The 27,385-nt window shown below is 45.1% G+C and overlaps 1 protein-coding gene across 1 annotated transcript in view; it reads left to right on the top strand.

The window, feature by feature from the left end:
* Nucleotides 1-5,390: 5,390 nt before the first annotated feature.
* The window catches only part of Cad86C (Cadherin 86C), a 136,288-nt gene continuing 114,293 nt past the window's right edge, over nucleotides 5,391-27,385 (top strand). The window contains 1 exon segment of the mRNA XM_077650297.1: nucleotides 5,391-5,688. Coding sequence (XP_077506423.1) covers nucleotides 5,492-5,688 — 197 coding nt within the window. The 5' untranslated portion in view covers nucleotides 5,391-5,491.

The following is a 27,385-nucleotide window of genomic DNA, read 5'->3' on the forward strand; positions in this document are numbered from 1 at the left end:
ATTCTTCTGGATAGCTTTCGGGACAAAAGCTTCAAGCTGAAGGCACTGCTTTAACTATGATAAACGGCCAGCCAATGTGCGCCAGTCATAATTTTGACGCCGAAGAGCGGCACCCACCAAGTGCACACCGCGCATGTTTTTGCTGGCAGCACGAAAGACACACGTCGCTAAGACTTCAACCCTTGTAAAGCGCATTCTCGACTGGCCCATACATGCATTAAACGCAGCATACGACCGTCAGAATGCACACGACGCTAGTGACAGTTTGTTCTTGCAAACATACCGAACTTCTCGTTCTGAGCGTGTCCGAAAAAAAAATTGACAGCGACAGATATCGACGCTTCTATTTGGTCGACAACTACAGGAAAAGTGCTTCAACATCTACGCCGGAACTGCGTATAGTGTAAAGCGATGGCTTCAGCAGCGCCATGCACTGAAGTAGCGTCTTCTTTTCATATCCTGCTCATTAATTCAGAGACTGACGCGTCCGCATGCATTTCCATATAGTTCGTGGATTTCAGCAACGTAGAACGTTGGGCCAGTTGGTGCTTCATTTTTTTTTTCATCGTCAAACAGCCCACAAAAAACACCAGGACACTAAGAAAAAACGACAAGGACAAGAGCGCATTCTTGGCAAGGAACGCAAGTTACTATAAGTTATGTACTCCAATCTTTCTCGCATATATATTTCTTGAAAATCTCTCACCTTTTGACGCGCTACGGTTGCGCATCAGTGCTTTCGCCGCTCAATCTTCTTTATTTATTTTCTTAGCAGTTTCAATGATACGGCTTCATCGTGCTCTGACGATTTTATGTTTATGACACATGCGGAAATCATGCGCGCATTCTCACCGAGGGATTGAGTGATTTTAGGCCTGCTTCAGTTGCTAGTGCGCTGTCTTCCATGTCGTACTTTCTTAGTTTCCTGGTGTTTTTTGTGCGCTATTTTACGATCGAAAAAAAATAGTTCGTGGAGCTATCCAAGATGCGTACTGCATTACAAAAAAAGATAAAGAAAACTTTGGGCCTTACTCTGTACGCGCAATAATTTAGTAGGCATCATTTTAACCCGACGATATTACTGATTTAGTAAAGACATAGGAGAGAAAAAAGTACGAACACGGAAGAAGTGAGGGAACGGGAACAGCGCCCGTTCCGTTCCCTCACTACGTCCATGTTCGTATTTTTGCTCGCCTATGACTTTCCTAAATACGCAGCAACAAGCCCAGTCGCAAGTACTTCTCATGTTCCCTGTTATTTTTGTGTGCACACTTTTAGTGCGCTAGTACTCAAGCGCACATTCAAAGAACAATCCCTTTGCTTTCTGGTCCTCTGGTTATCTGTTCACCTTCCACGGTGGACAGGTTGTGAGGACGTCACAAAGTCACATAATCTAGGTGGCAGGTGGGCCATCTGCCTTTCGGCTCACATGAGGACGACGACGGCGGCGGCAAATTTTCCGCAGAATGGGAGCGGTGAATGATGGGCATGTATGGGACGACTGTAAAAAAACATTGCGCCATGTATACACTGTGCTTCATCCATGCCATGCAAACATACACAACACACAAAGTACACTAACCCTAGGGTTACACTAGGGTTATGTAAGGGTCAGTAACGAGCAGTGACATTTTTCACTAATGATAACCAAGTACTCAAGGCTCAACTTAAATATAGGCTACTAAATGTTTATATTTTACACGATAATATTTAGGAAGGGAACTAAAATAAAGAACATGCAGATAATACACAAAAACTGAACGTCGCGTGATCACCGGGTTTAACAGAGTCAATCGTCTGCGTCAAAGACCTCCTATCTTTGCGCCGACACTCTTGCTGTTGCCATCAGGTTTAACTTCTGCTCGCTACTGACCGCGAAATGTAAAGCTCTTTAGTTCCAATCAATTTTGCTGCATTTCTGTGCTAGCAAAGTACCATTATATAGGCGGTGGTTTAAATGCAGATCATCGACGCACAATGACAAAGCGATCGAAGAATGCCTCTAGAGCGCAGTGTAATCATAAACATGTACCGATCGCAGCCGCCGTTTGTAAAAAAACATAGGCGCTAGACAAGCGCTGCATTACAGAGCTAAAAAGCCCGTCTTTCTTATTTAAAGATAACAGCGCGAAAATGGGGACTTCAAGGGCCAAAGGAGGCTCTGATGATGAGGAAAGTTCTCAGGAGTCGAGACACTGTTTCCCGTCAGTACGACAGGTGCGTGGCTCTGCATCTCGGCAAAGCCACAGCGATGTCTTCTTATTACACAACAATGAAATCCTTTGTAGCAGCACTACAAGCCTCCATGATAGAATACAGCTAAAGCTTGCACGTGCAAAAAGAGAAATAACCCAGTCATGGCTTTCCGGTTCACAATCCGGTAGCAGCCATGTGTTTTTGATTTTCAGCGAAGGGTTTACAAGCGAAACGCGCGAAAGAAGCCCTAGAAGACCAGGTCCCTGAAGGCTCCTTCAAGCAAGGTTAAGAGAACTTTCGGCCGCCGCGGTGGCTCAGTGGTTATGGCGCTCGGCTGCTGGCCCGAAAGACGCGTGTTCGATCCCAGCCGCGGCGGTCTTATTTCGATGGAGGCGAAATTCTAGAGGCCCGTGTACTGTGCGATGTCAGTGCACGTTAAAGAACCCCAGGTGGTCGAAATTCCCGGAGCCCTTCACTACGGCGTCTCACATAGCCTGAGTCGCTTTGGGACGTTAAACCCCCGTAAACCATAAACCATAAGAGAACTTTCTCATCAGTTTCTCTTTCTATAGCGCCCTTTCGTCACCTGAGGTAGCTTCCCGGTATCCTGTCGAACTGTCCTACCGCCTACTTCTACTGCGCACTCCGTAATTATTGATGTCAGATTATCGTGCATTGTATGAAACTCAAGATCGTCTTCCTCAGTTTATACCGAATATCTGTTTTGCAGTGCTATCCTAAACTCCTGTGCTTTCCCTCTTACGGCGAACTCGTTAATGGTCTTCTTCTTCACTAGCTTCTTCCGTACCCTCTTAAAGTCTAAGCTAATTTTAGACCTTACCATTCTGTGGTCGCTACAACGCACCTTTCCGAGGACGGCCACATCCTGAATGATGCCAGGTTTAGCGCATAGTATGAAGTCGATTTCATTTTTAGTTTCACCATTGGGGCTCTTCCAGGTCCACTTCCTGTTTTCTCGTTTGCGGTAGAAGGTATTCATGATCCGTAAATTATTTCTATCCGCGAATTCGACTAATAACTCTCCCCTGCTATTTCTAGAGCCTATCCCATAGTCACCTACCGCGTGGTCGTCAGCCTGCTTTTTGCCCACCTTCGCATTGAAGTCGCCCATCAGTACAGTGTACTGCGATTTTGCTTTATTCATTGCCGATTCTACGTCCTCATAGAAGCTTTCAACGGTCTGGTCGACTGTACCAGAAGCTTGGAAGAATGCAAACATCATCTTAATTCATAAGAAGGGAGACGCCAAGGACTTGAAAAATTACAGGCCGATCAGCTTACTATCCGTTGCCTACAAAGTATTTACTAAGGTAATCGTCAATAGAGTCAGGGCAACGTTAAACTTTAATCAACCAAATGATCAGGCAGGCTTTCGTAAAGGATATTCCCCAATAGATCATATTCACACTATCAATCAGATGGTAGAGAAATGCGCAGAATATAACCAACCTCTATATATAGCTTTCATTGATTACGAGAAAGCATTCGACTCCGTGGAAACCTCAGCAGTCATACAGGCATTGCGTAATCAGGGGGTAGAAGAGCCTTATGTCAAAATACTGGAAGATATATATAGCAACTGCACAGCTACTATAGTCCTCCATAAAGTCAGCAATAAAATTCCAATAAGGAAGGGCGTCAGGCAAGGAGACACGATCTCGCCAATGCTGTTCACCGCATGTTTACAGGAGGTATTTCGAGGCCTGAATTGGCAACAGTTGGGAATAAGAATAAATGGAGAATACCTAAATAATCTGCGATTCGCTGATGACATTGCCTTGCTGAGTCACTCAGGAGGTGAACTGCAAATCATGATCAATGAGTTAGACAGGCAGATCAGATCGATGGGTCTAAAAATTAACATGCAGAAAACCAAGGTAATATTCAACAGCCTAGCAAGGGAACAACAGTTCACAATTGGCAGCGAGAGCCTCGAAGTTGTGACGGAATACGCCTACTTCGGGCAGGTAGTGACGGCTGATCCGGATCATGAGAGGGAGATAACTAGAAGGATAAGAATGGGGTGGAGCGCATATGGCAAATTCTCGCAGATCATGAGTGGCAGTTTACCAATTTCCCTCAAGAGGAAAGTGTACAACAGCTTTATCTTAGCGGTACTCACCTACGGGGCAGAAACGTGGAGGCTAACGAAAAGAGTTCAGCTTAAGTTAAGGACAACGCAGCGAGCCATGGAAAGAAAAATGATAGGTGTAACGTTAAGAGACCGGAAGCGGGTAGAGTGGGCGAGGGAACAAACACGGGTTAATGACATCCTAGTCGAAATCAAGAGAAAGAAATGGGCTTGGGCAGGCCATGTAATGCGAAGGCAAGATAACCGCTGGTCCTTGAGGGTAACGGAGTGTATTCCAAGAGAAAGTAAGCGTAGCAGGGGGCGGCAGAAGGTTAGGTGGGCGGATGAGATTAAGAAGTTTGCAGGCAAAGGGTGGATGCAGCTGGCAAATGATAGGGCTAATTGGAGAGACATGGGAGAGGCCTTTGCTCTGCAGGGGGTGTAGTAAGGATGATGATGATGATGATGATGATGATGATGATGATGATGATGATGATGATGATGATGATGATGATGATGATGATGATGATGATGAAGCAAATAGATACTTCCCGCGTCGTCAGACTGGAGAGGCAGGAAAAGATAATCTTTGAAGCATATCTCAGATTGTAGCCACAACAGCGCAGAGCACGCGTAGGGACTTCGCAGCCCAAATACCTGTTATGTCTTTGTTCTTACTGGCGTTACATTGTGTCGCATATGACAAAGTAATGCTAATGCGTTGTTTTCTTCAAGCCCCTGGTTGCGTTGCGGCCGTCTGCCGCGTACCGCTCCAAGCGATCATTTATCTACGAAGACAAAAATGTTGTTCTGGGAAAAAAAAAGGTCTTTCGTCCTGAAAATCCCCACTGGAAAATAATAAAAATGCAGCACGACGGCACCCGCTTCGCTGGAGCTCGCGCAATTATACCTATACTGACGCGAGCTTGCACTGGAATCGCGAGGCGGGTCGGTAGCAGCAGCAGCCGAAGCACGTGGGAAACCCAAACGAGGGCGCTGCCGGCGCGCGCCGGGCATCGGGCTCTCCAATCTCGAGGGTCACAGCGCTACTGCCTTTTCAGCGGGCAGGGCCGAACGGCGGTGGCCGCCCGCCCCACTGTCCCGCTCTCTCGGACGCTGCCTGTCTTCTGCTGTGTGCGCGCCGGTTGCTTCCCCCCGGCGTTTCTGTTGGCACCGCGATGGACGAGGGCAGTGAGCTATCGCATGGGACTGGCTCCAGCCGGCGCCGCCGGCGACAGCGTTCTGCGGTTGACGCCGTGGCGCTGGGAAGCGCGTAGAAAGCGCACGACGCGTTCGGCGCGCGCTGAGAGCGCATACGGCGCTGGCGGTTTCGAGTCATGGTCAACGCTGGAGGAATCCTGCAGCTCCCAACGTGACCGACGACGAAGCCGCCACCGCAGGTAAGCGCGTGTCAACGAACGTCGCAGTTACCTGTTGTCAGATGCTCCAATCGTGCGATTGTAAGAGCGCCGGTCACAAGCTGAATGGCATTCGGCGCGCGTATCTCGAAGGGCGAAAGCGTGCAGAAAGCTACTTCGATCACAGTACCAGCAAAATCAGGCGTGCTGGACACGCCTGATTTCGCTCCTCTCTAACTGCCTCTTCGTTTCTTGAGTGAGAATCCTGCAGTGCAAACGCTGGTTATATATCTAGAAAGCAGCTTGTATTGAAAAACCTGGGTCGTTTGTTAAGAAGAGAACGTTCATTTTCAAGCTTTACTCAGAGCATTTTGTGGAACCATCGTGTAAGGTCATCGTGGGATTAATAAACAGTATGAAGGATCAGGAATGATATATAAGGGCTGCATCACAAACCCAAGACTCGTGACTAAGACGAAGACCGACGACCGCATTATGGGTTTTCTGAATGTCAGAAGTCCATTTTAGTTCCCGAAAGCAGATCCTGATCTGTATTCAAGCGGTTCGTGTAAAGTCGGCATCTGTCTGGAATGAGAAATCATGACATAGTTTCCATGGCGGTTAGTTCGCGCGTATTCGCTGCCTCTTGCATAGTATAACCCCGACCCGAAAGAACCGATGCCGATTCCACTGGAAAATATTTTATTGCTGCATGGAGCTGTTCTCATTAGGTATACTTTCAAACGCAGACATAAGCAGGCAATAATAGCCAGCAGATTTCAACATGCCTGTATACGGGTCAGATGGCTGAACGATGACTGCAATTCACGATTTCTTTAGTTGCATAGTTTCGGCTGGAGAAACTGAAACACCGGCTTCTCTGGGCGATCTCAAATGACGATGCGCTTCTATATACTTGCGTTTCTAACACTACTAAGCGCGGGTATAAACCACGTGTTCTGAGGTCGTCTTAACAGGCTACAGGTTTGTCTGCTGGTAGGAACTGTTAATGGGCTGAGTTTTAACTCAAAAGCTTGCAGGATGTAGCAGGCGTCTAAGATCAAAGCGCCTTACAGTTTGTGCAAACGCTCACTCTCACAACTTAAAAGGTTTGTAATTGAACAACGCCCAAGCCGCAGTAGCCTGACATGCGCTTGCAGAGTGACATACACTTCCAAGCATTGCACCGTGTCCAACCATTTACTCAGGCAGGACAGCGCCAGTCCCAACGCTTCTGGTTATTATTGCTCAGAGCCTGGTGGCCCTGCAAGATCTGCTAGTGAGCGCATTATAAGGAGAATTTCTGTGTGTATAAGTCTGTGTGCTAAACCAGTAAATTTTTATTCTCGTTTACATTAGACTAGAGGCTTGATATATGGGTGTCTTATGGTGTCCATACTTTTTTACTTTCTTTTCTTTTTGACATAGTCAAAACTCTTGGATATGTAAAGCTAATAGTATCGCTGGCAAATCAAAGTCCAGTATGGAATGAAAATTATAAAATTATATTTGGAAGGAAGCACGAAAAGGGAGGGAAGTAAGACGACGACGCAAACGCTTCGTCTTGCGTCGTCCAAAGTTGCCCTGCATCCGTGCTCGTCTCCTTTCAACGAAGTCAAACTCGTCCAACCCTCCAAAAGATCGGCATGTCAGTAGTTTGCACTTACCTGTTGGTTGAAACGGAACACAAATGACGGTACTGGTAACGGCACTCCGTTCAGTACGTGGAAATGTCGAACCCGGACTAACACGTATGCTGTCCATGTCAATCAGCACGTTAACTTTTGAGCTCAGTGGAGTACCTTCAACGCATTAAGAACTGGTAAATCGTAAAACTCTTGAAGCATCAAGCGTCTTTAGTGGCGATCATTCCCTACGGACATGCGGTGGAAACAAAAACTGTCACTCAAGACCAAAAGAGACTAGAAAGTCAATGGGCCCGGAATAGACGTCATAAAAGCCGAGTTGAACGCGCAGAATTTCAGTGATAATTAAAACATTTATTCTAGGCAAACATTTATTCTATATAAAGCAACAGTGATAACTACTCAATTACGCGCTGGTGAAAAGCTGTAGCTGTGCAGGTAATTTGTCAAAGGCGATCAAACTTAACCACGAAAGTTTTGGTAATATCTGAAACACTAATACTGACTTAGCGAATTAAGTCTTAATTTCCTCATTCACGTCGTTGTATATGGCGTGTTCCGAAGTGATTTGGATAGAATGCATTCCATTATTCGGACGTGAGAAAAGAACTAGACGGCGCGTAAATTTTTTTTTTACTTTTCTCACGAGAAAATGCTAAAAGTGTCTATCTTTGACAAAGAACTTGTTTGTCGATACTTAAAGCGATGAGAAAAGGCACAGAAACACAGTCTACGCACCGTTCAACTAATACGTTCCTTTTCGTTAAAGAATGTTGAGTTTTCAGAGCAACGTCATAGCGCAATGAAAGCTGTGTTGAAAAAAAGATGCCGTCAGTTTCAAACCAGACTTGACAGCAGCAGTCTATATTAATTGTGGATATACTCTCCAATGAAAGTGGGCACGCTGGCGAAAACACAAAGCTACAGGAAAACAACACTGCAGTATTTGCGAATGAATACCAGGCGAATTTCTTACTAGACGAATAGAACATAAGTTATTATCAATTGCTTGTACGTTGGTTTGGCCCATTGTGGCTGTGAGAAAATAAGAAAAAGAAAGGCATATACATATGACGGGCAAAACAAGCATAATCCGCGACGAGTACCTCTTTTTCTTCAGCTAAATTAAACTGTAAATCAAAATATTTTGCTGTTTACACGGTTCTTTCTGGCCTTAAGCTTCTACAGCGCAGAACCGAGAATTCACGCCCAAAAAAAGGGCACGTTGAATTCGTTGTTTCCAATTTTTTTTTTCTTGAAGGGCGGGGGAGGGGGGGGGGGGTTACAGAGGGAATCATCATTGCCGCTGAAATTCGGGAGGTCCGCTGACATTTTGTCTCAAAATCAACGACGTCACTACACTCTGTCGGTGTATATTGGCCTATCCGCGAAAATACAAAAAGAAACGAGTCCGTGGAAGCAGTCAACTTCGCTTTTTTTGCAGTATGCGAGCCCAATCAAATTAACGTAAGAGGGGAATTTCCCTATCGGCCACTTCCCGCGTATCCCACTCCCCCTCTTCCCTCTCTTCCCACTTCTCGTGAAAGGGACGACATCGGACGACCAGCCTCAACCGCAAACTTCTTACGAAACAGCAGCATAGGAAAGGGCATGCAAATAGCGATCGAAGGAATTCGTAGAAGCCTTATCATCACCCGACAATCGATACAGGCCCGCTGCAGAGCCTGGGTGTGCGCGCCTGTGGTGAAATTCATGAGTGAAGAAGATCGATGAGGTGTTTGCAAGCACTCTCTCGGAGGCAACTTCGTGCGCGTGGCAGTTGCTTGCTATAGCATCCATGCAGCTCGGGGCGCCTGATGGGGAGTCACTTCGGGTAAGCCAATCGACTTTTAAATGCGCAAATGTGTCATTGTGCTGGCGTTTCTCTTTCCTTCGAGAGGATCGCTGGGGTGTTTAATGTATGCGCTTTAAAGGGTATTTTTCATTCAACCATATCTCGTGCTCACAACCTTGTGACTTTGTACAATAACCATTACTTCTTTCCAAAAAGTAAGGCAACTCAATGGTATCTCAAGCGTGGTAATTAAAACCATGCTCAGTGTTTGTTATGACAGCAGAGTACGTACAACAGCGGCCTATTTCATCTGTTCCGGCCTCCCTTTACAAAAGGTCACAAGCAGATAACAGTAGTGGAGTTAAACAGGAAGCGAGGCATGCTTAAAAGAGAAACGTTATTCGATGACTTTGTGGATTTCCACAAAGCAGACCACAATTTGCGACCGTGCAGAACAAAATAAATCCAAGCTGCAGCCCGTCATACACAGCATAGCAAATTCATAGCTGAAGGACAAAGCACAAAACTTTGCTACCGAGTGATGTCAGAAATAAAGGCAACGAGAGAGCAGACCTCTGTGCTACTGAAGCTCGTGGCAAGCAAATAAAAAAAGTAAATATTCCCTTTAAAGATTGCATGAACTTAGTACACTGTAAATTAAGAAAAAAATGGCAGCCCGATTGGAACAACGAAGCAAATAATGAACTACACTTCAGAAAACCAGTTTTAGATTAATGGAAATCCTGCACCCACCAGGAGCGTTTCAAGGAAGTGATTATCTGCCGTCTTCGTATAGGACACCCACACCCCACACATAATTTCCTACTAACAAAACAAAACAAGCCCCAATGTGAATTATGCGAAGACGAGCTAACCGTAAACCATGTTTTATTTTCATGCAGAAAACTCGAACCAGTGAGAAAAAAAAAGCATTTTGCAGTTTTTTTACAATAAACATATACCATTCCATCAAGCATTGGTCTTAAGTGAAGATGCACTTGTCGACTTTTCGCATGTTTTTAAGTTTCTAAAGAGAGCAGGTGTTTTAAACAAATTGTAGCGCTGATAATATATATAATATATACAGTAATTTATAACAACATAGTCCTTTAACCACACCTCAGCCAATTTCTCATTCCTGAGAAGAAAGCTGAGGTCTTTATTAGATTGGTTGCGAGCCTCGACATCCTTGCGCAGGCAAGGATGGTTGCAGAGGTTGCTCGACTTTCATTAAAGCTTTTACTATTGCCCATTTTTGAAATGCCTTTCCTTTGGCATCACTAGATAGAAAAACTAGCGTTTTAGGCCGTCTACACCACCGATCACATTTCACATTTTCATAAAATTCCGCAGATAATTTTTTGATACCTTGTGCTTGGCACATGATGCCTTAGCTGCCTATGTGCCATTAAACCCAACACAACACAACGCAAGTTGTAGCCGTCCACGTTTATACGCGAATGTACACAAATTTTCGTTCCTCTAATCATGTTCACTGGCCCTAGCAAAGGCGACACTGCTGCCGGTGAGACTGGCCCCTCGACTGTAGGTGAAGGACTTTATTGGGTCATAAAAGTAAAAAAATTAGTGGTTTTTGAGGAAAGGAAATGGCGCAGTAACTGTCTCACTTCTAGGTCCACAACTCAACCCCGCCGTAGGGGAAGGGAAGCAGGTGAGAGTGAAAGAAGGGGGAGGGAAGAAAACAATCGTCCTTGGTAAAAGGTGGAAAAAGGTTATTTTTTTTTGGGGGGGGGGAGGGGGGGAGGGAATGCTGCCAGTTCTCAGTTGCAAACAAGGGGTAGGGATAAGGGAGAGACGGGTTTGTAAGCACGTTTCTAGTCGCAACGGAGTCACGAGAAATCGGGTTACTTCGCTATTCCATTAAAAAAGAAAGATATTGGCGAATAGCTTAAACGGATTTGTATGCAAAGCAAATAAACAGACTTCAGTGGCAAACATGTTCAGATATAGGTTGGACAACGGAATAAAATTCGCGGTGCACCACGCCGTGCCATTTCCTGTGGCTACGGTGCGGCCTCACCGATAAAGAATGAAAGAAAAAAACAAATTTCCTCTCCATGTCAGTGCATTTCTCTCTTCGGTTTCCGGCAGTAATAACCATAGAAAACGAGAGCGCTAACTAGCGAATTCATGACCTCAATAGAAAGCCGACTAGAGGCACAGGCGGGTTAATTTATTAAACCGGGTCGCGCCTCCGAAACATATTCCGTGTTAAGTAAGCTCCGCGTAATATCGGGTCGTTCGGTTAGAGAGAGCGCCCTCACGCCGTCCGGCCCGCCGCTTTCCCTCGCTCCCCTGTGACGACGTGAAGGGGACTCGCGACTCTGAAAACGCGGTAGGCGGTGGGCTCTGACCTGGATTTGACCTCGCGAGATTCGGCGACGTGACATCGGACCCTGCATGACCGCGCCGGAAGAGGGGCGGATGCACCCCGCACGACACACCGCGCCCTTCTCATTGCTTCTGCAGCGCGGGTTTTATTGGTTCAGAGCAGGACAACGAGATGGAAAGCGACGAAGAGAAAAAGGCGCCTTCTGGAGCGGGGATTGATTGTCAAGCCTTTCACGATGCGATTATCTTATGCGCATTTCTCATCGTGCTAATTGTTTCGAGTCGCCACGTCTGGATATTTACAGCAGCGCTCTGCGCGACCGGCGACAAAGCCTCTGCGCGCTCCAAATGCGCCAGGGGTACAGCTAATGCGAACGATAACAGGTCTGGACTTGTGCTCGTTGAGGCCTCGCGTCCGTATATATCGAAGTTCTGTAGTTATACACAAGGCAGTATTGTGGCGCTACTCAAAATTTCCAACTTTAGAACCAGTTGCCGCGTTGATGGCCCAGGGGAAGCGGATATATTTGTCACAGTTAAGTCGCGTGTAAAATGTTGCACAGTTTAAGAAAAGCGTCGCAATTCAACGCTCTCAAAAAGGGCATACAATTTCTTAGCATCCTCAGCATGCGTTACTTAGCAGGTCGACATGTATGTCATCAAGCCGCGATGCAAATTCTGTGAACGAATGCATGGGAAAGAAAGAACGCAGCACATCTCTTGCTTTTGTACGGCATAGCTGCCATCGACGCCCCCCTCCCGACTGCGCACACTTATTCAATGGGACCTAAGCACCTCCGGCATCCGCCTCCTTTCGAATGTTGAACAAGTGCCGGCAAAAGGATGTTTTCGTGACTGATTGGTACGCTTCTAGTTTGCGTTTTCAGCTGTGATTCATACGTTGGGCATATTTCGTGTCGACCAAAATACCTGTTTTTCACTGTCATTAGGTCCCAGCAACATTTCTTATTACAATAATAATAATCAATCAATCAATCAATCAATCAATCTTTATTTTTCGGTGCCCAGGAACAACCCAAAGGTCTTGGTGCTGGTACACCATTCACGCGCACAAAATGAAAATTTATTTCACCACAAAGGAAGACACTCAGGGGAGGTAATGCAGCATTCAAGGCGATAGAAAAAAAAGACACATAAACTAGGCGTGACAGCAAGCATGAAGCAAAAAAGCGAAAACAAGAAAACAGCGAGAACAGCGGTAAATGAAAACAGCTAGAAAAGGCAACAGACATATAAACAACTAATGAAACAATAAACAAAGAGAATGAACACAAGAACGACCGATAACAGCCAAGTACAGCATACAGCAAAATACAAACAAGAATAAAGCCAATACTAATAGGAACGAATAAGAAACCTCTGAAATACAAGCTAGAAATACAATCATACACGATAAGAAATGTAATTAGTGAACGCGTTACAGACAATCAGGCGTGAGTACACAGTATTAAAGAAATAATATTAATGAAAACAAGTACACGTGATGAACAATTAAGGAGAAATAATAATAATATTATTAATAATAATAATAATCTTACTATTATTGCATAATTCTGGAAAACTACCTGATCAATCATTTTCAAGTGGTCGCTACTGATGATAAAGGTGTTTTCAGTTGTAAGCAGTCGCTCAATGCTACTATGCCTCAGGGGTGAATTGTATCGCCAATGTTGTTCAACATTTTCCTTAATGACGTCCCTTTGGCAATTTCCAGAGGTTCGGTGTTCCAGTATGCTGACGACGACGCTGTGTTATTGGCGCTGTGTTATTTTGTTGCAAAATGACGTGTACAATGCATTGCGTTGGTTCCCTTACAGTGTAATTGTTATCTATGCCCCAAAAAGTGCCAGTTTTCTGTTTCCGCTCTCCACTCAAGACTACGGTAATTAACATGCCTCTATACTTACGCAATTCGGACTGCATTTCTTGTAAATGTACTCCGATTGCATACATGGATTCTGTTAAACATCTTAGAATATCTTTTGATACTAACTATTATGGGAACACCACTTATCGTATGCTTGTTCAAAACTTGTCTCAGTGGCATGGTTGCCGTTCAACATCAATCATTTAGTGCCCTTCCTTGCAAAAAAAAAGAAGAAATGTACGTGCTTTGACTTGCAGTGTGTAGATATATGGCTTTACTGTCTTGTTTCTGGTACGATCGAGCGTAGGAGATGCTGGGTCGACAGCATTATAAAATATATTCTTAAAAATGTTGCCCACAATTCCCCAATTTTAACAGCTGCAAATATTTTATGCGAACTTGGTCTCCCGAATTTTCAATCCTTGTCCCTCGAAACTGTTGAAATCAAACATTTTTGGAACTCCACTTTTAAACACGAAAATAACTCCACACAGGAACCCAGAAAACAGTATCGGCATATTTTGCCCCGCCGCGGTGGCTCAGTGGTTAGGGCGCTCGACTACTGATCCGGAGTTCCCGGGTTCGAACCCGACCGCGGCGGCCGCGTTTTTATGGAGGAAAAACGCTAAGGCGCCCGTGTGCGGTGCGATGTCAGTGCACGTTAAAGATCCCCAGGTGGTCGAAATTATTCCGGAGCCCTCCACTACGGAGCTATTCGTTCCTATCTTCTTTCACTCCCTCCTTTATCCCTTCCCTTACGGCGCGGTTCAGGTGTCCAACGATATATGAGACAGATACTGCGCCATTTCCATTCCACCAAAAACCAATTATTATTATTATTGGTCCCTGTTCAACCACAAGGTATGTTGCCGCTTGACGATGTATTATGTCCCAAATATTTTCAACTAGTTACCAGATTAAATTTTTTCCACGACTTCCAAAATCATTTTGAGAAAATTGTTAAAGAATTAAGGGTAAAACAGCTGTTAACGCGTAGAGAAACTTTACAGTGGGGTTACATTTAGTGTTTCTCGTTCTTTTTCATTTGTTTAGGTAGGCCCACCCATTTTTATTCTATTCTGCATTTCTCCTAATTATTATTTGTATTTTTTTCTTTGTCCATATGCTCATGGATCACTATTTATGTCAATTCACCATATGTATTGTAGCACATCTTAAGGCGCCGTCATACAAGCCAGCTACAGGCTCAGAATGGCTTGTTTCTGGGGTAGTACACTTAGTAGAAATGAAAATTATTATTATTATTATTATTATTATTATTATTATTATTATTATTATTATTATTATTATTATTATTATTATTATTATTATTATTATTATTATTATTATTATTATTATTATTATTATTATTATTATTATTATTATTATTATTATTATTATTATTATTATTATTATTATTATTATTACAGACCATTCCAAGTTTCTGCGCTCCTGCACTCCCTCTCCCCTCTGGACAGAATGCAAAAGTTGTTTAATTCTCTTTGTCCTCACCTTGATATATTCGAAAATTCTCTCCCTTCCTTTATATTGGATGTCCGTGACGTTCCACTTTGAGCACTCTTTTTCTCATACATAACTTCCCCTTTCATGCATTTTGTCTTGACTACACTTGTGCGTTTGCACCGGTATTATATTGTTTTTTTCTCTCCTTAATTGTTCATCACGTGTACTTGTTTTCATTAATATTATTTCTTTAATACTGTGTACTCACGCCTGATTGTCTGTAACGCGTTCACTAATTACGTTTCTTATTGTGTATGATTGTATTTCTAGCTTGTATTTCAGAGGTTTCTTATTCGTTCATATTAGTATTGGCTTTATTCTTGTTTGTATTTTGCTATATGCTGTACTTGGCTGTTATCGGTCGTTCTTGTGTTCATTCTCTTTGTTTATTGTTTCATTAGTTGTTTATATGTCTGTTGCCTGTTCTAGCTGTTTTCATTTACCGCTTTTCTCGCTGTTTTCTTGTTTTCGCTTATTTGCTTCATGCTTGCTGTCACGCCTAGTTTATGTGTCTTTTTTTTCTATCGCCTTGACTGCTGCATTACCTCCCCTGAGTGTCTTCCTTTGTGGTGAAATAAATTTACATTTTGTGCGTGTGAATGGTGTACCAGCACCAAGACCTTTGGGTTGTTCCTGGGCACCGAAAAATAAAGATTGATTGATTGATTGATTGATTGATTGATTGATTGATTGATTGATTGATTATTATTATAAGCTTGTATTTTAGAGATTTCATATTCATTCATATTAGGATTGGTTTACTCTTGATTGTATTGTGCTCTGTGCTTTACTTTGCTATGATAGGCCGTTCTTATTTTCATTTCCTTTGTTTCTTCTTTCGTTTGTTATTTATATGTCTCTTGCCGGTTTAGCTGTTCTCATTTCCCGCGGTTCTCCTCCCTAAAATACTTAATACATAATACATACACAATACATATCCTCCCTAAAATGCATAAGGTGAACCATCCTGGCCGTCCAATCGTGTATAGCAATGGAGCTATGACGGAGAACATCTAATTATATCAACTTTCTCATCAAAGACATCCCTCCCAGTTTTCCTTCTTACATCAAGGACACAAGCCATTTCCTTCGGGAGGTTTCCAAATTTACCATCCCCACAGGAAGCCTTCTAGCGACTATGGATGTTTTCTCCCTGTATACAAACATCCCGCACGCCGACGGTATAGCAGCAACGCTGGCAGCCTTCGAAAACTCAAATTCTTCGGTAGATTTGGACAATGGAACTCTTTCCGTCCTTCTTGAACTGGTCCTGAATTCGAACAATTTTGAGTTTCATGGTGAGCACTACCTCCAGATAAGAGGTACTGCGATGGGCACAAAAATGGCACCTAACTACGCCGTAATCTTCATGGCGTCACTACAAGTTCCCTTCCTAGAGAAACAGCCAAAAAAAAATCACTTTTCTACAAGCGTTTCCTGGACGACGTATTTCTTGTATGGGAACAAGATGAAGCTAGCCTGTTGGAATTCATTGCTCAGTTTAATTCCCTGCACCCTTCAATCAGATTCACCCACAGTATCTCCTACTCGAGAACTAATTTTCCGGATGTGGAGATATCGGTAGACGGTAACTGCCTTTCGACTACGCTAAAAAAAAAAAGCCCACGGATAGACGGCAATATCTTCATTTCCAGAGTAGCCATCCGAAACACCGAAAAACAAGCATTCCATACTCTCAGGCGCACAGATACCGAAGAATATGTTCTACAACAGAGGAATTTGACCAACATACAAGGACTCTCAAAGCCGCTCTGTCACGACAGAAATACCCCGGGGAAATAGTCGATGACGCGATTGAACGCGCTCGCAACCTAGAGCGCACATCCATCCTGGCAGAAAACGAGGTGCAAGACGAAAGCAAAACAAACTTAATCTCTACCTTCTCCTCAACGGCTCCCAGAGTAAGTAACATACTAAGCCGTCATTTTAATATAATCAGACATAGGAATAGGTTGTCACTAATATTCAAGGAACCACCCAAAGTGATGTACCGCCGGGACAAGAACTTGCGAGACTTGCTTGTCAATGCGAAAACAAAGAACTCTACCCACGGTGGGTGCCACCTATGCGAAAAACCTCGGTGCAAAGTCTATCCGCACATTTTAGACACCAAACTGGCAAAATGCAAATTCGACAACTTTGTGCTTCACATAAGCGAAGACCTTGACTGCGACTCAAGCAATGTGATTTACAAACTTCATTGTGAAGTGTGTGGGCAAGAGTATATTGGTCAGACGAAGACATCATTTCGCTTCCGCTTCAACAACCACAAAGCCCACTTGTCATCCTTACCCAGCTTAACCCTTTCCAAGCACCTACGTCTGCCACTCCACAGTTTTGAAAACATCCGCGTCATCCTTCTCCAGTCCGGGTTCTCTAGCACCTATTACAGGGAACAAAGGGAGTCATACCTCAACCACAAGTTTGGCACGTTCTCCCATGGCATGAACGCTACTCCTGGGAGGCTCTCCTGCTTGAAGGAGACAACGTAGGAAATTTCGCCCGTCATAAGCTTTGCACAGCCTTATAAATCAAAATACGCCGGATGTTGTTCTTGATCAGTTCAACCACGCTCTGAAATGGCTGGGAATCTAGCTGTTTATTTTCTCAGTAATCTTTGTCCAACCTACAGCCAGCATCCATGTTCTATCTGGAATAGACACCTGTATTCTCACTCTATCACCAAGCCAACTGGAACCACGCGGCAGCCCCGCGGGCCGCAGACTTTTCGCGGTTTCCGCACACATGTATTATTATTATTTTATTTTTAAAACTTTTGTTTTATATATTTTTTTATTATGTGTAAGGTATTCCGCTCCTTATTCATTCTCATTAACCATTTCGTATTTGTTTGGGGCCACATTCTATTCATTTTTTGTGTGTGAATATTTACTTCTGTCAAAGTTCTTTGTCCTGATAATTTTTTCTGCTCTTTTTCCTTTTCGTTTTCTCTCCCAAATTCCTCTCTGCTTTCTCATTACGCACTCGGGCTTCGCTCAATATTTGTTGTCTTTTTCCCCCACGGCTGCCACTTTTTCACGGGAAGCGCACTGCCGGACACGGGTTGAAACGGCCTAGTATATTTATGGGAAGAAGGGCGCCAGGATGTCTGGTAGAAAAGCCCGACGGAAGGGCCTACCGAAGAAAAGAAGCAAAGATACGCATGCGACACGGTCGCAGGTTGCCGCTGCGGCGCGCAACAAGTGTTTCTCGTGCGCGTCCCCAGCAAGCGTCTCAGGATACCTGATACGGGCCGCACGCGCAGACCCGGCGGAGTCTTGCGGGAGTGCCCTAGAGGGGGGGGGGGGGGGGGGGGGGGGGGGGGAGTGCGGTCTCTCGGTGCGCCGAGAGCCGTGTGTAACACTCCTTTCCCTTTTCTATCACTGTTAAAGTTCGTTGTCTTTTCTACTCCTTTACTATTTCCACCTCCCCGTTTTTCCCTGCGTTTTTCTGTGTTTTATTCAGCCGCTACCGCTGCGTGGTCCATAATACGGCCCCTTGACCTCACTCTTAACTTTGCTTTAGGGGCGGAGATTATACCTCCTCGCTCGCTATGTGTCCTTATATAGACAAAACTGTTTCATTGTAAGCCTGCCCTGATGAAGTGAATACCATTCCCGAAACTGTTGGCACAATAAACCATTAAAACGAACAGTCGCGTTTGTCGTAATAGTGTACTTTATATATATATATATATATATATATATATATATATATATATATATATATATATATATATATATATATATATATATATATATATATATATATATATATATATATATATAATAGATTTATTGCGCAAAAGAATACAAAGCACAAGAAACGGGCCTGTCAAAGCCACCAATGGCTTGAAGGACTTGGCCCGACAAAATCAGCGGACGAGTGTGCTATATTCATATCAGTATCGACGAATAACGAGGTAAATGCAGGAGTGCTAACAATTAAGAACCTGAACACAAACAAGGAGCAAATCGCGATAAAAGGATGAACACCAATAAGATAAGATGTACATATTTCAGAGATGATGACCAATGCATATTAGAAGTACTGAAACAACCGCGTTAAATGAACAAATAATGTTTTTCAATTCCTTTTTTGGTGTAATCGAAAATGCCTCATTTGGCAAATCGTTCAGAATTTTCGGCACATAAACACAGCGTCTAGTTTCCCCTTATCTTGTTGAGGAACGCGGCACTACAAAGCGAACACTATTACGAAGGCTTAGGTGGCCGTGGAGCATGTTTTAAAATCACTAAACCAAAAATGCCGTAGCGTCCGGTGCTCTTACCAACTGAGCTACGGAGGTCGTGGGTTCGGATCCCACCGGCGGCATGGTTGTTTTTTCTGCTGGTTTATATGTAATTTTCTTTTAAAAAAAACTAATTGATTGGCACTAGATACTTAAAAAATAGAAACATTCCCCTATGCACCTTGTTTCGGTGACTGTTGGCTTCCTTAATATGTTTGTCAAACGAGCCCCTCACTTCATTTAACTGTCTGCTAATAGCTTAACGGGGATCTCGGTTATGGCAGTCTTGATGCCATAGGTAGCATAAGAGGGCTCTCGCACATTTTCCGCCCTCGCCGTTAGATGATGTTCTACGTCACAGTTGCGGTATTACAGGACGTGCTACGTCCACCGCTATGGACGAGGGTGGCGCTGGTGAACACTCTGAAGGTTCGCTTACACGCAAAATACAAGTACCCACGAAAGCAGCAGATTGGACAGCCGTCGCCGTAGCTCAGTGTGTAAGAGCACCGGACGTGATATTCGGAGGTCGTGGGTTCGGATCCCACTGGCGGCATGGTTGTTTTTTCTGCTGCTTTATAAGTAATTTTCTTTAAAAAACTAATTCATTGGCACTAGATATTTTAAAAAAATAGAAACATTCCCCTATGCACCTTGTTTCGGTGACTGTTGGCTTCCTTACTATGTTTGTCAAACGAGCCCCTCACTTCATTTGCCTTGTCTGTATATATATATATATATATATATATATATATATATATATATATATATATATATATATATATATATATGTGTGTGTGTGTGTGTGTGTGTGTGTGTGTGTGTGTGTGTGTGTGTGTGTGTGTGTGTGTGTGTGTGTGTGTGTGTGTGTGTGTGTGTGTGTGTGTGTGTGTGTGTGTGTGTGTGTGTGTGTGTGTGTGTGTGTGTGTGTGTGTGTGTGTGTGTGTGTGTGTGTGTGTGTGTGTGTGTGTGTGTGTGTGTGTGTGTGTGTGTGTGTGTGTGTGTGTGTGTGTGTGTGTGTGTGTGTGTGTGTGTGTGTGTGTGTGTGTGTGTGTGTGTGTGTGTGTGTGTGTGTGTGTGTGTGTGATGCTTAAGACGATCAGTTCAGCGAAAACCTCTCCCCGCAGCGGCTTTCGTGCTACAGGGGCCGAACTACGGAACGACCACAATGTCAAAATAGTCACAAAACTGTCACAAAGACCCGCTCCAATCGGTTGGCACGGACTGACGGACATGTAGACCAATTGCAGCGGGGCAAATGGACCCCTTTGTGACAGGTCTGTGATTTGATCATTCCGTAAGTCGGCCGCAGTTCAACTTTACAATAGCTCTGTTCAGCCGTTAGCACACGTTTAGCAGGTGGCGCCGGCTCCATCCGTCGACGGTCTGGGCTCGGCCAAAGGGGAAGCTATTCCGATGCATCCTCCTTACTCTTGCGGTACTCCCGAACAAACGCTGCGCTCCTCTGGAGGCGTTTTTCGCGGTTTGACCGCGAAGTCTTCCTCTAAGTGGATCCTATTGACTCCTACGATAGCGTTGTTTGCCGGAAGGATAACTAGAAATGGCCACATGATGATGTCTGCTCCTCAGCATGTAGCACTTTACTATCTATACATGAGGTATCCCGGTTATATTCATGCATTCGTGCGTATAATGATGGCTCCATAATCTTCAAACTTCATCGTCATCCGCATTTGTAATTCCTGAAAGGAATGAACGAAGAGCATTTGAACTGTTACACACAACAACAATGACTACATAAACTTAAGCTGCTTATTTGGCACTGCAGTTCATATCATCAGTACGATCTCCACGTATGTGAGTAATCTTCAGCGACTCACAGTGCGCATTAAAATACCACTACGCAGTAGTTCGATATCTCGGAACGCAAGTCCGATGTATGAAGCACTTGAAGGATTTTCCAAGGCTACCAAAAAATTCTAAGGACGATTATGATTTTCCTTAATGCGAACTTTAAGCGCAGCTCTGTCAGTGTCTCAGGCTCTCTAGGCTCACTGTTTTGCTTTGCTGTGCCATCAGCACTGCTGGCGACGATATTAGTGCGATAGTAGTAGTAGTAGTAGTAGTAGCAGTAGTAGTGGTAGTAGTAGTAGTAGTAGTAGTAGTAGCAGTAGTAGTAGTAGTAGTAGTAGTAGTAGTAGTAGCAGTAGTAGTTGAACAAGACGACGATGTGCAATGGACAGCTAGAGCGTGTGTTTCAGTTTACCACGAGGCGTGATCGGCTGTGGCGGTAGCCTATAGTACTCTCGTGCAGTTGCCGTCGAAGCTGATCTGTTCGCGGAGCCGTGGGTTCGAATCACGGCCGAGGGCGGCTCAACCCACGAACGGCTGCTTAAGAGCTGCGCTCTATAAGCGGCATACTATAGTCTTTCAATGCATACCCGGCTATTGCCTTATTCCTGGATTGACCGAGGCAGGCGCAGGGGCTAGGCAAGCACACGCGAGTACTACCACTTCTGCCCCAGATAAAAATTCACTATCATCATCAACTACCGCTTCTGGTCTTCCGTTTTTGGCATATGAATTACGTCGTCTATCGAGGTCCGTGCGTTTCGGTATGAGTGAAAAGATGGGGGTCGAGCCAATTATAGATGTCCTGACCTATATTTTATCGATCAACTGCCATGATTTAGAATTTAACCACCTCTCAACATATATTTGGAAATTCCCAAGCACTGCTTGCGATTTGCAACATTTGCCTACATGAAATACATTCTACATGGAATCGGCCGCGCAGACAGCCCACAGTGTGCGTGTGGCCATGGCTATCTTTGGGCACTCCACTTCAAACTTATAAGAAAGACGATCAGTTTTTCCCTCTACCTACCGCGTGACTTCTATTTGCTAGACACTATTACGGTGATTCCGGGGAGTTATTGGTGCTCCGTATAGCAGAGGTTGTACATTGGTATATGATAGTTGAAACAGTCAAATGGGTTTCGAGAAATGGCTGGAAGACAGGGGGTATAAAAGTTACATTGCGGTGAGACTGTGCTGGAATCGTAGCGAGGTCGCGTGCGCTACTGGCTCGGAGTTTTTGGTTGGCTTCGCAAAGATTTTACCGTGGACAGATCACGCAGGTTGGAAGTGATGTTCGTTTTTCTTTTGAATGACCATGCAAATGAGCCTTTTCCTTATGGGACGCAGATGGGCATTAACGTATACACGTGACTGGTTGTCAAGTCGTTCAGCACGTTCTTTTTTTTCTCCCTGTCTGCGCTGATGTCGACTTGTAAGCAAATTTTCTGAACTTGCCATATCTCCGCATATTTACACGAACCCTTTGTACGCCTAATTCGTCACGATTTTTCTCCCGTCATCGAGATCCTGGCTACATGCAGCAGAATGCAGGCGCAAAAACACTATGCAAGCGAGGCTCTGGCATTAGGAATCGAATGTAGCGCTTCGGGTGACGCTTAAGGACGAACGTCAACCAACGCAGGACAAAAGGGCGCTACAGATCGATCTACACGTGTAAGGCGGCCAAGCAGCGATCGGAGGAAAAGTTCCACCACTTATTGTTCTCCTCATGCGTCCTCCACCATCTTTCATCTCACTGTCAGGTCAGTTTCCAGGCGTGACACGCCTGCAGCACCACGCCGTGAGAAGCTGGATGCTTTGCTCAGCCAAGCCGGTCACACGTGCGTTGTACGGGGTGATTCAGGAATTAATTTAATTAATCCTCAAAAACAGGTTTTTTGAGGTAAAAATATGGCTTTTTCAGCATAGTATTACCAGTTTTTGCGGACACCAGAAAACCGGTGAGTCGTCTGAAGCAGTAAGCTGGTTAACTAATTTTTAATAATTAACATTTTAACATTTAGAGTTAGGCGTCTAGTTGCAATTACGAGATTTGTAGCCGGTCGCTAGTAACAGCCATATCAGCTTCTGGAATTTCGAAAATGAGGTTACACGTGGCGCTGTGGCTCGACAAAATGTGGCTTTTATGAACAGTTACGTGCACTGGAAAGGTTGCTTTGCACGCATGCTTTTCGAAACAGCATGTATTTTGGCACGATGCAGCCAAGTTTCGTCTAGCCACAGCGCCGAGGATAATCGCGTTTTCGAAATCCTAAAAACTGATGTGGTTATTACTAACGGACCGAATAAAAATCTCTAACTGCAACCAGTTTTCTGTCTATCTGTGATAGTTAAAAAGTTATCAGAAATTAGTTAATAAGCTTACTACTTCAGACAATTGACCGCCTTGCCGATGTGCGTCAACACCGCTAATATTATACCGCAAAAACCATATTTTCACCCCAAACAGCCTATTTATGAAAATTATTTCGTCTTCCCTGAAAAAGCATGTACAAGGTTTCGCATTTTTTTGTTGTGACACATGGCGTTTATTCTATTTTTTTACGCCAAAATTGAACGCAGAGCATTTATCTTAGCTTTGCATAACACCTTACGCCGTCGGCAGAAGAAACGCCATACGCCAAGGCTGCATCAGACCTGGGAGGAGTTTCCCGCCTTCCGTTGCCGTCCTATACATGCGGAATTAAGCGGAATCAACTGAAAATTTTGAGAAAAAAATCTCGTAACACTGGCGAGCTACGAGAATGCTAAAAATTGGAAAATTGCAATATTCTAGCGATACGACCGCGTTCATTTTTTCAGTATAAAGGCTCACGCTCCCTGCAGTGACTCAACTATTTATCAACTGATTTTAATTAAATGACGGCGGCAGTTATTCCCTCCCTTTGTGTGCTCCTGCTCGCGTAGCCTCTGAGCAAGAGGTATTTCGTGTACTGTTGATTGCTTGGTTTTCAAAAATCTGAATGTCCCCCCACACACACACGCACATGCGCGCACACACACAGAAAGAGACACAGAAAGAGACAGAGAGAAAGAGTCAGAGAGAAAGAGAGACAGAGAGAAAGAGAAAGAGAGACAGAGAAAGAGACAGAGAGACAGAGAGACAGAGAAAGAGACAGAGACAGAGAGACAGAGAAAGATAGAGACAGAGAAAGATAGAGACAGAGAAAGAGACAGAGAGACAGAGAAAGATAGAGACAGAGACAGAGACACAGACAGAGACACAGACAGACACAGACAGACAGGCAGGCAGGCAGGCAGGCAGGCAGGCAGGCAGACAGACAGACAGACAGACAGACAGACAGACAGACAGACAGACAGACAGACAGACAGACAGACAGACAGACAGACAGACAGACAGACAGACAGACAGACAGACAGACAGACAGACAGACAGACAGACAGACAGACAGACAGACAGACAGACAGACAGACAGACAGACAGACAGACAGACAGACAGACAGACAGACAGACAGACAGACAGACAGACAGACAGACAGACAGACAGACAGACAGACAGACAGACAGACAGACAGGCAGGCAGGCAGGCAGGCAGACAGACAGACAGACAGACAGACAGACAGACAGACAGACAGACAGACAGACAGACAGACAGACAGACAGACAGACAGACAGACAGACAGACAGACAGACAGACAGGCAGACAAGCGCGCGCACACACACATAGAGAAAGAAAGAGACAGACAGACAGACAGACAGACAGACAGACAGACAGACAGACAGTGACACAGACAGACACACAGAAGCAGACACTGATACAGACAGACAGACAGATACACGCGTACACACACATACGCACGCACGCACACGCCTTTCTCCTACGACATAGCTTCGGCTTGCAGCAACGCAGCCGTCTCGACGGCAAGCCTACGCGGTATGTACGAGTATTTCGCGGCGGCACATGGCGGGCTGCGTGTTCCGTGCCGCAGAGCATTAGGGAAGCGAAGCCATCAGTATCATCTATTTTTCGCCCGTAGATATATACAATTTCGCTTTCTCACCGTTTTTCGAAGCGAGACCGGCAATAGCGCTATCAACAGGTATTCCCGAACACTGCGAATGGCGTGACAGTGCCTCGTTTCTGTGCCATGCCACATAGCGACAGATGCAACAGGGATCCACTTTCCCCAGCGCCCCGGTTTGCAAGGCATGGACTCGGTCGTCGTCGGCACCCCCGTCGTCGTCTCAAGGTTAATGCGGTACTGGCACCCCGTCTAAACGTGTCGCTTCGCGGACACTATCGAGCGACAAACAGTGCTGGGCGCGTACATGCATGGCATTGTTGGTGCACTCGTGTATTCTCAATGGCCTTCATTAATAACGCCCTGCGCGCATATCGACTCGCGTGGGCAGACAGATGGCATGTATTAGAAAAAGCGAAGGTGAGACTCGCTCGATGAACACCACTTTGCCTTTTGGCGCAACAGCTGGCCAGCACGTGTCCTCTCGTCGGGTTGGGCGTGCTCTTTGTTCGCGCATAGTAACGAAGAGAGGAAGCGGAGAAAAGAAGCGCCTACAGAGGGCGGTGTACGGCAACAGGAGAGCTTCCTCTGAAGACAATGAAGGGCGTGGGGGTGAAAAGTCTAAGAGCTTTATTTACTTTTGTTTTTGAGTTGGCGCGCAATTCTGTTTTTTGTCTAGGCCGGTTGTCTTTTGCAAGACGACATGTTAAGCACAAATATGCGTGCCTTGTTAATGGTCACACACATGCGAGCGTGCCTGTGAGGCACATGCCTTCAAAGTCCCACTTCAATTTGTTTACTCGTTTCCTCTACATGTTTAGCATCCTGACGACCTTTTGTGCTATGACAGTAACAGGTATGTGAGAATTTTTCTTGTTTTCGCATGAAATGGCGTAGGTATCATAGAATTTCAATACACGAAACTTCCGCGTTTATCTGTTGGCACCCCCCCCCCCCCGCGCAAGAAAAAAAATAGTGCGTTCCTAGTATCTACTACGGTGTTGTTTTCTCCTTACTGAAAAGAGAAAAGGGAAACAAGTAATCATGATAGCTACCTGCCCACGGTAGCCAGATTCAGTGCAGTTACCACCCACCTGCCCACTGTGGCGCCCAGCAAGAGCCTTACGGGAGGTCGGGAAAAGCAACCTGGGTCTCATAAGCTATAATGATGGCTGCGCAGTGGTGCAGCAGTTAAGCGATGCGCCACTTCCCAAAGGGGGGCTGTTTGAAACGGCCACCTGCCGGTGCAGTGACGCACCTCTTAACCGCTGCACCACTGCTCCAGGAGGGGTATGAGGACTCGCCGCAACTAATAAATACAATTAAGAGGGCAATGACGTCATCAGCACCGCGTGACCACCAGTGGGCCAATCATAGGGCGCCGCCAAAGTTGAAAATGTGAGCCACCCCAACATTTGGAAGCTAGCCCACCCCAGAAAATAGATCAAGGTGGATTAGAGGTCCGATTAGTATCATCCCATGCGACAAACCAATGCAAGGCACGCGAACATTCCGGAAAGTGAAGAATCATGCATACCTCGTAAGGGCAACGGAACCGGTTGGTTCCAACCGGCGTTTTGGGGGGAAAATTGCAAGAACATTAGACACTCATTATAGAAGCCCCCCCCCCCCCTCCCAGTAGTTTTTTTTAATTAGTGGTGGGCTTCCCTGAAACACCCTGTGTAAAAACTTTTTTTCTTAAGCTTGCTATGTGCAGTTTCTTTTTTGTCTTTATATTTGTCTTGAGTAAATCTATTTCACGTTCTTCAGACCATCTTGACAAAAGCCAGAGGTTATTTTATCTGCGCCTTGTTTCCATCCCGTGAGCCTCTCTTTTTCCGAGAGGCGTATGCACCAGCACGCCCCGACACCTGTTATCGAACTGCAGGCAGGCCCCGTCACTCGGTGCGGCCAGAAGCGCCGCCGTGTTTGGTGAGGCCGTGCGCCAAACTGGGTCATTTCAGGCGATCGTTGAAAAGCGAAGAGAGAAAACTGCGCTCTTCGTTCGCGTCCCCGTTTCGTCGGAAATCCGGAGCTGCAGACGCACGGCCAGAGACAGGCGCTCGATGTTGAACCGCGCGTTCGATAACGACTGTGCTCATATTCAGGCCAGCCGGGCACGCACATTGATTGCTTGCAAGTGCCCCTCTACGGTGAAACTTCATTTCGGCCGCTCCCGCTTTTGTGCGTTTTGACTCCGGCGAAAATACGCCGGAAGCACAACGCGGTGGAGATGAAAACGCTCTTTTATTTCTGCGAACACAGTTGCATTGATAGTGCGCTGCATTTCTATATTTTGCGCTACGGCTCGAAATGTCATCGAAGTTTATATAAAGGTCAGAGAAAAGAATTCGCACAACTGTTTGAACACCCTTCTGTCGCAGCTGGCTTTTCATGGCTCCTGTTTGTTAAACTTGAACCAGATTCATTCAATA

Source organism: Amblyomma americanum, chromosome 1 (assembly GCF_052857255.1).
Source record: "Amblyomma americanum isolate KBUSLIRL-KWMA chromosome 1, ASM5285725v1, whole genome shotgun sequence".
Lineage (NCBI taxonomy): Eukaryota > Metazoa > Arthropoda > Arachnida > Ixodida > Ixodidae > Amblyomma > Amblyomma americanum.